This window comes from Euleptes europaea, chromosome 3 (genome assembly GCF_029931775.1).
Source record: "Euleptes europaea isolate rEulEur1 chromosome 3, rEulEur1.hap1, whole genome shotgun sequence".
Classification (NCBI taxonomy): domain Eukaryota; kingdom Metazoa; phylum Chordata; class Lepidosauria; order Squamata; family Sphaerodactylidae; genus Euleptes; species Euleptes europaea.
The window spans coordinates 93,589,424-93,603,631 of record NC_079314.1 but is presented as its reverse complement, the minus strand read 5'-3'; the positions used below and the strand labels follow the sequence as shown (position 1 = coordinate 93,603,631).

The 14,208-nt window shown below is 46.6% G+C and overlaps 1 protein-coding gene across 1 annotated transcript in view; it reads right to left on the bottom strand.

The window, feature by feature from the left end:
* Positions 1-12,211: 12,211 nt before the first annotated feature.
* The window catches only part of MYH9 (myosin heavy chain 9), a 78,185-nt gene continuing 76,188 nt past the window's right edge, over positions 12,212-14,208 (bottom strand). Inside the window, exons 39-41 of the mRNA XM_056847468.1 lie at positions 13,456-13,564; positions 12,895-13,067; positions 12,212-12,757 (exon numbers count right to left, since the gene is read on the bottom strand). Of these exons, the coding sequence (XP_056703446.1) occupies positions 12,643-12,757; positions 12,895-13,067; positions 13,456-13,564 (397 nt within the window). The 3' untranslated portion in view covers positions 12,212-12,642. The remainder of the gene's footprint in view (positions 12,758-12,894; positions 13,068-13,455; positions 13,565-14,208) is intronic.

The window sequence follows — 14,208 nt, the reverse complement described above, 5'->3', positions numbered from 1 at the left end:
GCCCAAGCCCAGCGAGGGAGGCTCCGAGACTGACTCGGGCCCCGCCGGCCAGCGCCGAAAAGAACCGAGGAGGAGACAGGCAGATAGCAGCGGCGGGAGAGGGAGAGAGGGAAAAGGCCGAAGCGCCTCGGCAATCTCCGGAAACGTCGTCGGAGAGAGGCGAGGCGAGACGACGCGACCCCCCCCTTTCCCCTCCGCTCGGCAATCTTCGGGAATGGGGTTGCTGAGGGGAGAGCAGCGGCAAAGGGGGCGGGGCTACAAGGGGCCACTGGGTGGGGCGTGGAGGCCGTCGCGAGGGAGCGGTTGGCCTGAGGGAGGGCGGCCGTTGCTCCTCAGCTCCGCCGGGGAGGGGAAGCGGGGCGGCCCACCGCCGCGCCTCTGGACGGGCCGCGGGCCTGCCCGCAAGAACCGGCCCCCTGCGCGCCGGTGTGTTTTCAACGGGCCGCCTCGGGCCGCCCTCCCCTGAGGCCTCGGCGCCCGCCCCATACAGCAACGCTCGGCGACTGGGAGGGGGAAACGGCCGTTGCTCGGAGGAGAGGGCTGCTGGGGCGGAGGCTTCCCGCCCGGGAAGGGCTTGCTGCCAAGCCCCGAGGAGCCGGCGGCGTCGACGCCCCACGGCACGTGCTCGCAGGCCGCTTCCCTCCTTTATTCCCCTCCGTGCCCGCCGCCGCGATCCAGGCTGCCTTGGGAAGCAGGCTGGGGGGCTTCAGCCGCTTCACGGCTACGTGCAGAGGAAGAGCGCGCGGCCGGAAAAACAACAACAACAACCAAAACAACCCGTGGGTTGTGCAGCGAAGACTGAAAGGAGGAGACCGTGCCTGGCAACGCGAAAACGCAGGTTTGGCAAAACGCATGCATTCAATCCTGGCTGAAACGGAATAAAGGAGGCTAAAGGACCATGCGTTTTCGCCCAACCACAAAGTATATGTCAATAACACATATTCCCAGACAGAGCAAGACACAAAAATACGTCACATACTATAGAAATATTAAGACTGGCACTTATAAGGGCACTTTCACACAGCCCAAATAATGCACTTTCAATCCACTTTCAGTGCACCTTAACGATTGTTAAGTGGATTTTGCTAGTTCACACAGTAAAATCCACCTTCAAAGTGCATTGAAAGTGCATTATTTGGGCTGTGTGAAAGTGCCCATAGTATTTTCTTAATCTACTATTTTTCCACTTACCTTCCTTCTGTGATGTATTCACTGTTCAAATCTGCAAGAGAAAATACTGTCAGTGTTAATATTTCTATAGCATGTGATGTATATTTGTGTATTGCTCTGTGAATATGTGTTATTGACATATACTTTGTGGTTGTGAGATATATATATATGTATATATGTATGTATGTATCTCACACACACACACACACACACATTGCACCTTTTTTGGCATGCTGTTAATTTGTAGTTGCTGCTTTTGTAGCATAAGGGTATTCTAGTTTTGTACCATTTCTGGATGGTGGACACAGGGCAGCTGTGTCTTCTGTGTATCCAAATGGACTTTTGCTTTTGGCCTGAAGCCAGTATTCCTGTAGGTCATTGTAAGAAACTCAGTAAACAATACAAGAATGCTGGATCAATTCACGGGAGGGGGGGAGGAAAAACAGCCAAGTTTGCCACAGAGATGTTTACTTTTAGGTCCTACTGGAAAACTGCCAAAGGAAGCAAAGTTGTGTCTTATGTAGAGAATGGGGAAATGCCCTTCACAAAGAGCAGTAGCTCAAAATGCAGCAGTTGAATTTTTTCCTGTTTTTTCCCCATGAACTGGTGGCTAGCATACACATGTATATTCATGTGTAAGGCCAGAACTATACAGGGATTATAGTTCAGATGCCAACATAGCATCAAAAGCAGGCATCACTAATCTTTCTTTAATGAGAGCTACTTCTGAGTCATGAAAAATATCCTGAGCTATGCCCCCCAACACACACATGCATGTTTTGTGCTGTCCTACAAATAGGACGTGGACTAGGAAGAGCACCAGAAATAAAGTTACCAGCTAAGCAGCACATAGAAAAAGATCCTATAAAACAAACGCTTCTTAAAAAGCCTAGAGCACTCCTCCACTCACAGGGATTTTGCAGCGTGAACTGAGGATCTTGCCTCTGACAGTCTGCTGGAGTTTTATTGACTAGTGCTGACCCAGCAAGCTACAGCAGCACTGGTACTTTGCATGACCCCACTCCCAAGATAAGCAAGTGACCCTCGCTCATTCCAAGACTGCCCTTTATCTGAGCAAGGGTTTAGCTTCTCGGAGGCCCTGCTGCCTTAGCAAACAAAACCTGCCTTGTGCCCATTTCTCTTCCAGGCCGCTCCTTACTATCTGGTACTGACCTTGGTCTCTTGGCCTGCATCCTGCTTCTCTCTCCTCACCCTTACCTTCAGGTGAGACAAAACCCAGTGTGGTCTAGTGTTTCGAGTGTCACTCTAGGACCGTCAAGACCCAGGTTCACATGAACACATGAAGCTGCCTTGTACTGAACCAGACCCCTGGTCCATCAAAATCAGTACTGTGTACTCAGACCAGCAGTGGCTCTCCAGGGTCTCAGGCAGGGGTCTTTCACATCGCCTACTTGCCTGGTCCCTTTAACTGGAGATGCCAGGGATTGAACCTGGGACCTTCTGCATGCAGAGCAGAGGCTCTGCCACTGAGCCACAGCCCCACCCCGGTTCAAATCGCCTCTGCCATGGAAGCTTGCTTAGTGATCCTGGACCAGTCACGCACTCTCAGCCTTACCTGCCTCATGGGGTTGTTGTGAGGATAAAATGGAGGAGAGGAGAATGACGTGAATCACTTTGAGTCCCCATTGAGAAGAAAAGTGGTATATAAATGAAAAGTAAAATAACATTTTTTTAAAGAATGAATTTGCTTGTCCTTGAGATTGCTTGGTTGTCGCAGCCTTGCCTTAGCTTACACAGACCTTTTCAGCTACTTCTTACTTCCTGAACTGTGCCTTTGGAAGCTACCGCCGTTGGGCAGGCTTGATCCTGTGTTCAGTCCAAGCCGGAACCATGAACATGAACCACCTATGGCAGTACTGTAAGCAGAAGCACTGCACCTAGGACAGATGCCTGGTCCCATGAAACAACCGAGTAACAGCATTAAAAATATTTGCATTAATAATATTATTTGGACAGGCCCTGAATGCACAAGGAAATGCTGATTTGAGTAATTTCTGTTTACAGGCATTCTATGCCATTTGTGCTGTTAGGAGTATTTTATAGTACTGGATTTAGAAATCGTGAGTACGCACAGTGAACTGTAAGAGCTGAGAGCTTGAAGGAAAGTATACTATGAACACTTTTGCCTAAAAACTAATGTTAAAAAACAGGATCTTTAAAATACAAAAATTCAGCACCGTATGTTTGATGTGATATGCAACTAACTTCCAACTAGTGATGTGCCGCTTTTGTCTCTGACCCAACAAGCTTAAGCACAAACAGATTTATCCTTGGCCTGAAAACTCCAGACAACTTCTTTTGCTGAATGTTGTCATTATAGGAAATGAGAAAAAAGTGTGGTGTGGCGTGGTAGGGTAGGGTAAAGTCCATAACGGGTTTGATGAGTTGCCATAATGACAATATTTACTGTGTGGTCAAAGTCAGTTTAATGCCACATGAGATGCATGAGTAACAACTGGAAATGCATAATTTTGGCAATGGCTTTTGGCTTTCAGAGCATTCTTCTGTGTTCCTTACAGCACTATAAAGCTTTGGTGGCTGTGTTCCCTAAGGCAGGAAATGTGGCAGCTGTGATTTTTATACTTGATCTGCCTGTTCCACATCTTTAATTATCAATGGTTGTCTTGCCATAAAATGTTAGGCAGCTCACTTGTTAAAATCTTGAGCTGAGTGATTTTAAAGATGTCGGCATCTGAAGCGCCACTCAAAAACAATTGCTTCAATAGGACTACTTCAGAGTAAATGATTGAAGCCACCAGTTTTGACTGAATACTATCAGCAGAAGCCATGTGGGCTTTTGCTACATTCCCCCTCGCTCCGTAGGTCCCTTCCAACTCCCAGAAAATAAATTATTGGTGGTGTGGGACCTGCATAGACTAATGTGACTAACAGGGATTGTGGGGCTGCAGTGGGGAGGGGGAGGAGAGTGAAATTGCCCCTTCATCTGTGGAGCTGCACTGACAGAGAAGGCAATTTCACCTGCCCCCTTCTCCCTGCAGCTCACTGACCTGTAGATGCTACTCCACACGGGTTCCACTGCTCTCGCAGCCCCGATAATCTACTTTCGGGGGGGGGGGGATTTGAAAGAGGCAGCAAAGATCTGTGTTTCTTCCACTGACATACTTTGGATCAAAAGGATTACAACACTGAATGTAAGATGACCACCCTGAAAACAGATGAAGGAAGCTTTTACTCTGAAATTCTTGTTGATCTCTAATGTGCTATCGGACTCAAACCTACCTATCAGTTTCAAAAATGGCTACTAGTCATGATGCATATCTTCTCCCTCCAGTACCAGACGCAATATACCAGTGTGGTGTAGTGGTTAAGAGCAGTGGTTTGGAGCAGTGGACTCTAATCTGGAGAACCGGGTAAGATTCCCCACTCCTCCACATGAGCGGTGGAGGCTAATCTGGTGAACTGGATTTGTTTCCCCACTCCTCCACATGAAGCCATCTGGGTGACCTTGGGCTAGTCACAGCTCTCTTAGAGCTCTCTCAGCCCCACCTACCTCACAGGTGTCTGTTGTGGGGAGGGGGAGGGAAGGTGATTGTAAACTGCTTTGATTCTTCCTTAGGTGGTAGAGAAAGTCAGCATCTAAAAACCAACTCTTCTTTTTATATCAGTTGCTAGGGAGCATGTGCAGGAAGATGCTGTTGCAGTCATCTTGCCTATGGGCTCCTAGAGGCAGCTGGTTGGCCACTGTGTGAATAGAATGCTGAACTAGATGGGTCTTTGGTCTGATCCAGCATGGCTTTTCTTAAGAGGCTACGAATTCAGCGTACCTGATACACAGCTTGTTATATCATTAATTACAATAACGATATTCAATTGCTGATTTTTTTAAAAACTGAAAAAGCCTTGGTAGCATTGGATGGCAGCTGCTGAGGTCCTGGGGCAGGGAAAACTACCATGCGGACACACACTGCTGTTGCTCAACAGCCACAGGAAAACGACACAATCCTGTCCCCATGTGGAAAAGTCCAGTCATCTTGTGGGGGTAGGGAGAGGAGCCAAAGTTACCAGTCTTCATTAGGGCTGTCAAAAAAAAAAAAAATTCGGTACAGTTCGGATTCGGCCGAATTTGACCCTTGTGGGTTCGGTACGTGCCGAAGTCCGAACTCCCCCGCTTCGGATCCCCGGTAGTTCGGGGGATCCGGAGTTCGGGGGAAAATTCGGCCCCAGCGCGCCTTCAGAGGGATTCCCTGAAGGCGCGCGGGCGCCCTTTAAACTGATCTGAGCCTCCCAGCTGGGAGGCGCAGATCAGTTTAAAGGGCAGCCCACCCCCCTTCAGCGGGCTCCGCTGGAGAGGCGCGGGCTGTCATTTAAACTCATCTGCGCCTCCCAGCTGGGAGGCTCAGATGAGTTTAAAGGGCAGCCCGCCCCCCTTCAGCGGGCTCCGCTGGAGAGGCTCGGGCTGCCCTTTAAACTGATCTGAGCCTCCCAGCTGGGAGGCGCAGGTCAGTTTAAAGGGCAGCCCGCGCCTCTCCAGCGGAGCCCGCTGAAGGGGGGCGGGCTGCCCTTTAAACTGACCTGCGCCTCCCAGCTGGGAGGCTCAGATCAGTTTAAAGGGCAGCCCGCGCCTTTCAGCGGGTTCCCCTGAAGGGGGGCCGAATTGGCCGAATTTATTCGCGAACTCCCGAACTCGCTGAATTCGGCCCCCCCGGTTGCCCGCCAGTTTTGAGTTCGGATCCGTCCGAACAGAAAATCACCGAATCAGGGGAAATTCGGTTGATTTTCAGTTCGGACCGAACCGAATTGACAGCCCTAGTCTTCATCCTTGAGAGCCAGTATAGTGCAGTGGTTAAGAGCGGTGGTTTGGAGCGGTGGACTCTAATCTGGAGAACCAGGTTTGATTCCCCACTCCTCCACATGAGCGGTGGAGGCTAATCTGGTGAACTGGATTTGTTTCCCCACTCCTACACACAAAGCCAGCTGGGTGACCTCGGGCTAGTCACAACTCTATTAGAGCTCTCTCAGCCCCACCTACCTCTCAGGGTGTCTGTTATGGGGAGGGGAAGGGAAGGTGACTGTAAGCTGGTCTGATTCTCCCTTAAGTGGTAGAGAAAGTCGGCATCTAAAAAACAACTCTTCTTCTTCTTCCTTGGGTCCACAGTTTGAAAGAAAATGGTGGCTTGCTTTTCAGAAGTGACCATTTTATTTTGCTAAAAGTGATTCTGTACAGAACCTAACTGGTATTAAATTCTGTTTCTCAGTTGCTCATTTTGCTTTGAAACTTGAACATTAATTCTTTAACTTAGTTTAAACAACAGTTGTGGAAATAAAGTTATCCAGCCTTCTGTTCTGAATTCTAACTACCTTGTAGCATTTGGTTGGCACTCACATATTTTTGTATCCAGACATTATGTCCAAATTGCAGAGCTTTTGCCAAGAACTGACAGACAGGAAAGCTTTTTTATTTTATTTTTAAATGTCTCTCAATCCTACGTAGAATGGCACACACCCAGAGAGACCATACGTGCAATTTGTACCTGCTGAAATATCAAGGTCAAACTATCGTTCCTGTGTTCTTTATTAAATTCCATTACCTAGCAGGGAATACTTATGACAATTCAGTTACAGTGGGCCACATATTAGTTAATACCCATGTGCAGAGCACATTTGGTTTCAGGAGGTTGCATTTTTTTTCCTTTCTCCAAGCACAACTGTTATGGGGAGGGGAGTTGTGGGTATATGGATTACACTTGTGTCACGGTCATCTCACTGGGTGGTCCTTAAGCCATCATGATTGTCGGGAGTATCACACAATTCTGTCTTCCCCTTACATGCACCATATTGAATGGTTTACCCAGGTCAAACAACCTGAATAGCCCAGTTTAGTTATGAGCTCTTTGAAAGCTAAGCAAGAGAAACTGCTGAATTACAACTAATAATGAAGCTCAAGAGAGTGCATTCTCCTGAACTAAATAGGGATCTGGGATTCCCGACTCATTACCTATGCTGATTTCTCCACACCTACTACACCTCTGCATATCACAGCTAACCCAATTATGACTGCTAATGTCATTTATGTGCTTTTGACATTTTCATGCTATTGCCAGTGGGTGTCTCATTCACTCTTCTCTACTTGAGGATAGATGGACTCACATCACAGGATGCCTATTGTGGGGAGGGGAAGGTGATTGTAAGCTGGTTTGATTCTTCCTTAAGTGGTAGAGAAAGTCAGAATATAAAAACTAACTCTTCTTCTTCATCCACTATCGCTCTTTACTACACCCCTCATTCCATATGGCTGTTGTCTGTGCAGGTCCCACGGTCCTCAGCATAGCCTGTTTAGGTGGTCGGAGGGGACCACCTCCTTTCCTTTTCACCAACAGAAAAGCTGGTTGGATCCAACCTCTTTCAAACCTACTTGTGCTGGTCAGAGACAAGACACCCTGAATGCATCTCCCTGTCTTCTGAAGATTGGGGTGTGCTAGTTTAAGATTAGGATGGGGCTGTGGCTCCTCGTTAAGATTTTATAAAAACTACAAATGTCTCTTTATTATATTGGACTACAACTAAAATTGGTCAACGAATTACTAAAAATGGAGGCAAGCCGACACCAAAAAACCCTGTAATTTGATTTTTTTGCAAAGGGGGAGGGCAGAGGCTAAGAAGAGATTTTTCCTCCTGTTGCACTCCGTGGAGGTCTCCACGGCTCTTCTGCTGAAATTGGAAATTTTCTAGCAGAGGGGCTTTAGTGTGTCTCTCTAGACCTGCCTCTAAAACATACTTGGATGATGACCATTGCTGCAGCAACCCAGCAACTTAGGGACCAGAAGGTGTGTGAGCCCGCTACTCTTTCAAAACCATTTCAGGATTTTTCAGAATGTAGGGAATGAGTCTGGCAACTTGCATCCATCCCGAGCCCAACACATATCCCTTTACTATATGGAGTTGTGGGATTGGACACATTCCCTCTGTGATGAATTGCTCTTTAGTACCAAAAGAAAAAGAAAAAGCAATCTCCAGCTACATCTAACAAGCATCTCCATCTTCTATATATGGAGTGAGTGGCTGGTAGTCTAGTGAAAAAAATATGTAAAGGTATTTCTACACTCCTTTTGCATGTAGTTCAAAGCTTATTTATGAGCAATGTAGCTATTTTAAAAAACTAACCTAATACTGTTCATGTCGTCATGGGCCACTAGGATAGGCATTGAAAGTGTGAATGCCCATGGTTTGTATCTTTCCTCCAGCAAGAACCTGCTGTGGAGCCCCAGCAGAGTTGCTTTGTACAGGGTTTGGGGTTTTAGCAACTCCTAAGAATGTTTGTGTACTTCTGCACGTCTGAATGCAGTATACATATCCTAGAGATACACCTGTCAGGCTATTGTGTACCTTGTGGCAAACGAGGACTTGCTTCTGCATAACTGAACTTACCCAAAGCCACCCATCTACAGTATAAGAGTAATGTGTATGTCCGTGTGAGGCTCCAGTTGAGTAGTAGTATTTCAAAAACAATCTTTAAAGCTCTCAAACACCAGCGCAAAGTTAGGGATCCCCTACAAGCTGTTACAGTGAAAGTTCTCCAACTGGTCAGGCAACAATGTCCGCAGGAAACTCCCCTCATTTTTTCATACTACACTGGCTGCTAAGGGGGGAAAAGAATGTTCCTCCAGGCTGTGCCCCCACAACAGATGTAAGTATTTCTATTTCCACTTAGCCATTAGCAACTGTGGAAAACTTTAGGCACACTAATAGAGCCAGGCAAGCAATATGTACATATGCTTTATCCATCATGGTATAGTTTGCATTTACACAGAGGTTTTTTTCTCCTTTGGTGAGTAAAAAGAGATATTAATAGAGGAAGCCATTTCACTCTCAACAATCAAACCTTTTGGAAACTTCAGAGGGAGGGCAGAATTAATAAAACCACGAACAGAAGTAAACTCCGATCACAGAAAGGGAGAAATCCCGCTTGAGTGAGAAACCTGCTTTCCTCTGCCTTTTGATACAGCCATGGTTGAGTGTCAGCCTCGGTTAATAAATAGCTTTGTCTTAGTCCAATTATTGAATGCTGAACTGTGTGTGCAGATGGGGACAGCCTGATAGACTTCTATATAGGCATTCAGTTAGAATTACAAATTAATTGCCTTCAGCATACGAGACGGAATGGAGAGGGAGCAAGAAAGACTTGGCTTCGGTGTTTGTTCCTGAGTGCACAGCATCCATTAACACTGTTCATGATTCAGTTGGACGCTGGATATCCACAAAACCTTGGCTACAGGTCCAGTTGCATCCGTATCACAAAGGCAAGTAGCATAAAACCACCAAACAAGTGGTTTGCATTGCAAGTGGAGCTATGTATTTGTTGGATGTTCATCCAAAGCCCCCTGGAAATGCCAAATCCATACCTAATCTTTCTAGTTTAGGCAAATGAGACCCTGCTCAGAGTTTACCACCATGAGGATATTGCTAATACAGCAGGTAGCCAATAAAGTCAATGTTTTAAGCTGTAATAGCATACCAAAGCTTATTACTGAGCACATTTGTATTCCAAGCGTGATATGCCGAGCATATAATGTGAAACTAGTGGGATTGCTCGTACTTGGTGCTACCAAATAGCTAACAGCACTTCATTCTCCTGCCCCAATTCGTCCCACCGATTATGTAGCTGTTATCATACTTGTTCACCTACATCACCTTAATAACTTCCTTATAGCGCCCCAGAGCCAGACTTATTCTTTAGTTACCCAACACATGGCCTATGAACTTCTCTAAGGATTCTATCAATGCCTGTTTTCATCTACGCTGAACATCCAAGTGTTAGAGATCTACAAGGACAAATGGGACACAGTAGACTACTTGGAAGAGCTACAGCTGCCTGGACACTTAATTGAGAATGCTGTGAAACTAGACAAACCATGATCTGGGTATTTTAACAAAAACAGATGTTAAGAAATATATTTTTGGTGATAAGGTAGAATGTGCAGAATTTAATAAGGCACCCAGTAATAGTGGGAAAGGCAATGGACACAGTAATGTGGAGAATACCTGGCAATTCTTCCTAACTCATTTGCCCCCTAAAGTTATCTGGCCTAGGAGGTGTTTTTTAAAAAAATATAAGCAATCATTCCAGAATATTGTCGAAGGCTTTCACGGTCAGAGTTCATTGGTTCTTGTAGGTTATCCGGGCTGTGTAACCGCGGTCTTGGTATTTTCTTTCCTGACGTTTCACCAGCAGCTGTGGCAGGCATCTTCAGAGGAGTAACACTGAAGGACAGTGTCTCTGAAGATGCCTGCCACAGCTGCTGGCGAAACGTCAGGAAAGAAAATACCAAGACCGCGGTTACACAGCCTGGATAACCTACAAGAACCAACCATACCAGAGTTCTGAAGTTGCTGATATGATCCAATACATTGTGTAATTGCAGCTATACGTATTCAGCTTATCGCCCTTTTTCCTGAAGCATTTAAGTACCATGCATCCCTTACCTTTTTGCAATTGTCTTTTTTAAATAAGGACATGGCCATAATCAGACTGGTCGCTGGCAGACTACGAATTGATATGTGCCACCCAGTGTTAAATGGAAGGCACTACACTTTACAATTGATGCTATTCAATTCCACTGCATTGAATACATGTACAGAATTTCAGAATGCAAGCTACTCCATTAAATGTCAAATCACTTTCACCATCTGCTGGTGAAAGATACATAAACTGTTTGGCAACTCTTCCAGACCAGAAGATGTATTCCAACAAGAGCCCAAACCTGAATGTTCATCCTGCTTTTACCAGAAGTTCATGTTCTGAGCAATCCCTTAACACAACCTCTCAGGACTGTACTAATACATGGTACAGGTAGGATATTTTGTGACTGAATGCTCCCCTCATAGAAAAAAAGCATACTGGAGTAAGGCTAGAGTAGGCTAGTTCTTCCCAACAGGCAAACTTTCCAAAGGCAGGTTTATTTCGAGGTTGGTTAATCATGCAGGATTGGAGGATGTTTTTCAGTGCCTTCAGTCGCCAGACACAACAGCGGAAGATGGCTGTTGTGGGGTGGGGGAAGGTGATTGTAAGAAAGTTTGATTCTTCCTTAAGTGGTAAAGAAACTCAGCATATAAAAACCAACTCTTCTTCTCTTGCATTGCACTCAGGAATATGGAACATCCTCATAAGCACACACAGAAGACTGCAGCACATGGATAATCTTTATTGTTATCAGTGGAGCACCGGTAATCCATTACTGACTGTAGTGGAGACACAGCTGAGGCACATGCTAAGGCACTTATTATATAAAAAAAAGTTTGCAAATTTATTGGTGACAGCAACTTGGACAGGAGGCTCCCCGAACGAGAGCGTTAACCACACAGTATAGAGCTTCATAGTTTAATTTGTCATTTGCTCAGAAGTCTAAATGCAGCATATACAATATGGTTAAGTATACAGGTAAATCCAGCAACCAGTGTACAGTGTAGAAAAGTAAAGACTATCAATATAACCGCAGTCCCCATAGAAAGGCAGTGATAAAGACCTTTATTTTTCTTACTCATAAACGAAAGATACAAAGGCCTTCAAACATATAATCTGTGCAGATTAAAAAGGGTTTTTTTTCTTCTTTTAATATACTCTTAGTCACTGTGCAGAATAACTAAACCCATCCCCTGATTACAGAGCGAGAGGCCTGGACATGACAATAAAGGACTTCCTTGCCCACACTCCAGTCAAACCCACTAGATTCTGTTGGTTACCATTAAATATATTTGGTCCCAAAGAGATTCTCCAACGAGCACATGGAAGCTTCCTGCTTCCTTGGCCTGTCACTAACTACTGGTCCACACTACCTCAGACACAAGCCAGAGATGCTGGACAGACACCATTGCACTTCGGATCTGTCCAGGCATTAGCCAACAGGAGGGATCTTCCAGGAGGAGTTCTGTCCCCCTGCTCTCTACCCAGAGACTTTTGGGAGCATGAACACTCTTGGGAGCCACGTTGCAGGGGGAATATTCATCCCCTCCTGCTCAACATCGCTCCCGAACTGGCAAGCTGGGCAGACAGAAGAGGCAAAAGTGTGAGGTCACTGAGCATGATTGCCAAAAGCAAACGAGGAAGGGGGGGAAGGGGTTGGACCCTGCATCTATCGAACTAATTAATGGAAGAAACCAGTTGATTTTACAGCAACAGGAGGAGTCTCTTTCCCCACCCGTCACCCTCCAAACTATGTAAAATTCACCAGCAGCCATGACAAGGACTGTGCTACAGGCACCTGTAACTCCCAGACTCTGATCAGACTGCAGAGTCACAACTCTTTGGCATTCAATACAAGAGTTTGGAAGTTGGGTGGGATGACGCTAATGTCCAATGGCTCCAGATATTCCAGGGGACAGTTTGACAGACATGCTCCACTGTCCCTGGCAGGTTTTAGAAGGATGTGCAGAAGTCCACTAGACAAAGGGAAGGTGGGCCACTCCGTCACGTGCAACCTGGATCAAGAAGCCGCTCTATTCAGTAGCTTTGGTATCGCCGGCATCTGCCTTGCCATCCACTTCATCATCCGACACTTCCCCTGGGCCCTTCCTGGCAATCCGTCGTGGCACAAATGGCAAGTCCCCTCGCCTGTTTGGTGAGAAGACAAAGTGGCAATAAAGCAGAGCATGAAGAAGATCACCAGATGCTTTGAACACCCCGTGCCCGGATGCGCACGTGGCCTAGAGATGTGAACGGGGCAAGACCGGCCCCAGCCTCTGTCTTACCTGAGTTTGCTCTTGAGGGAGCTGACCTCGCGATGCATGGCATCGGCAGTTTCGGTGACATCCTCTAGCTCCCGCTGCAGCTTCCTACGTGCCGCGTTGGTTCGCTGCGCCTCCTCCTCTGCCTCCTCCAGCTGGCGTTTAAGCTGCTTCAAGCGCACATTCACCTTGTCTGCCTGCGGAGGATAACGATGAAGAGCTGTCACAGCCCTGTTCTTTTACATGTGAGCATGCATCATGGGCTGGAAAACCCTTCCTCTGCAGCACACAGGTGATGCAGGCATCCAAGGAAACCAGAATGTTTGCTTCTAAAAAACTAGCTTTCTGAACACAGATTTAAAGATTCACACTCCGTTTATGCTAGTCAGTCAGCCTACTTTTTCTATGCAACACGTGGCCTCTTCATAATGAAAATTCCACAAACCTGCCTGTAGGGATCAAACAGCGTGGACATTTTAATGCCAAGATGCAGCATTTCCATGAGCAGATGGCCTGCCTGCAGGGGAACAGCCTCCAATCACACAGGTCCCATCACCAACAGCCACCTCAACGCCATACAGATACCTGGTCCTTGTACTGCTCAGCATTACGCCTCTCGTCCTCCACCTGCAGGAGAACGTCCTTCAGCTTCTTCTCAGTACGCCGGACCTGCTTGCTGGCAGCCTGGCGCTCCCTGTCAAGAAAGGACAATTCAGTGTCCGATGGAAGGAAGAGTTCCTGAATGGTCAAGCATTTGGTTCAGAGATTAGACACCCAGAGAAAGGTATATACGGAAAGCAGCAGAGCAAGTGATTCTCGGTTCGACAAGCCAAAGAATTGGATTGCACCTATCAACACAAATTTCAAAGTCAGACACATAGCACAAACATAGATACCCTGAGCATGAAACTTCCTAACAGCCAAACCTGAAGAAAAGACAAGTGGTACATTACAGGTGTGTGTGTGGCTTGACATAGTGCAGTCGCTGTGCCCTGCCCTGAGATTCCCGCCCCCCAGAGTGCCTTCTGTAAAATACTGAGAGACAGATAGGCGCCACTACAGAAAAGGCCCTAAGTGAAGGGCAAAGCAATCCAACAGTTCATGGAACACCTGGCACTAATGCACAGTCTCATGCCTAGAAATAATGCCTAGCTGCGAGTTCAGCCTTGTCAATATATAAAAGACCGGCTAAGCTAGATCACCACAAATTAGTTCATTCAGTAATATCTGACTCTGACCAGCACTCAGTGTCCAGGAGATAACTATGCAGTAATTGATTTCCCGTTCTCCAGCAGTACCACTTGTTAGGACTTGGATTTTGGTCACATGAAGTGGCCT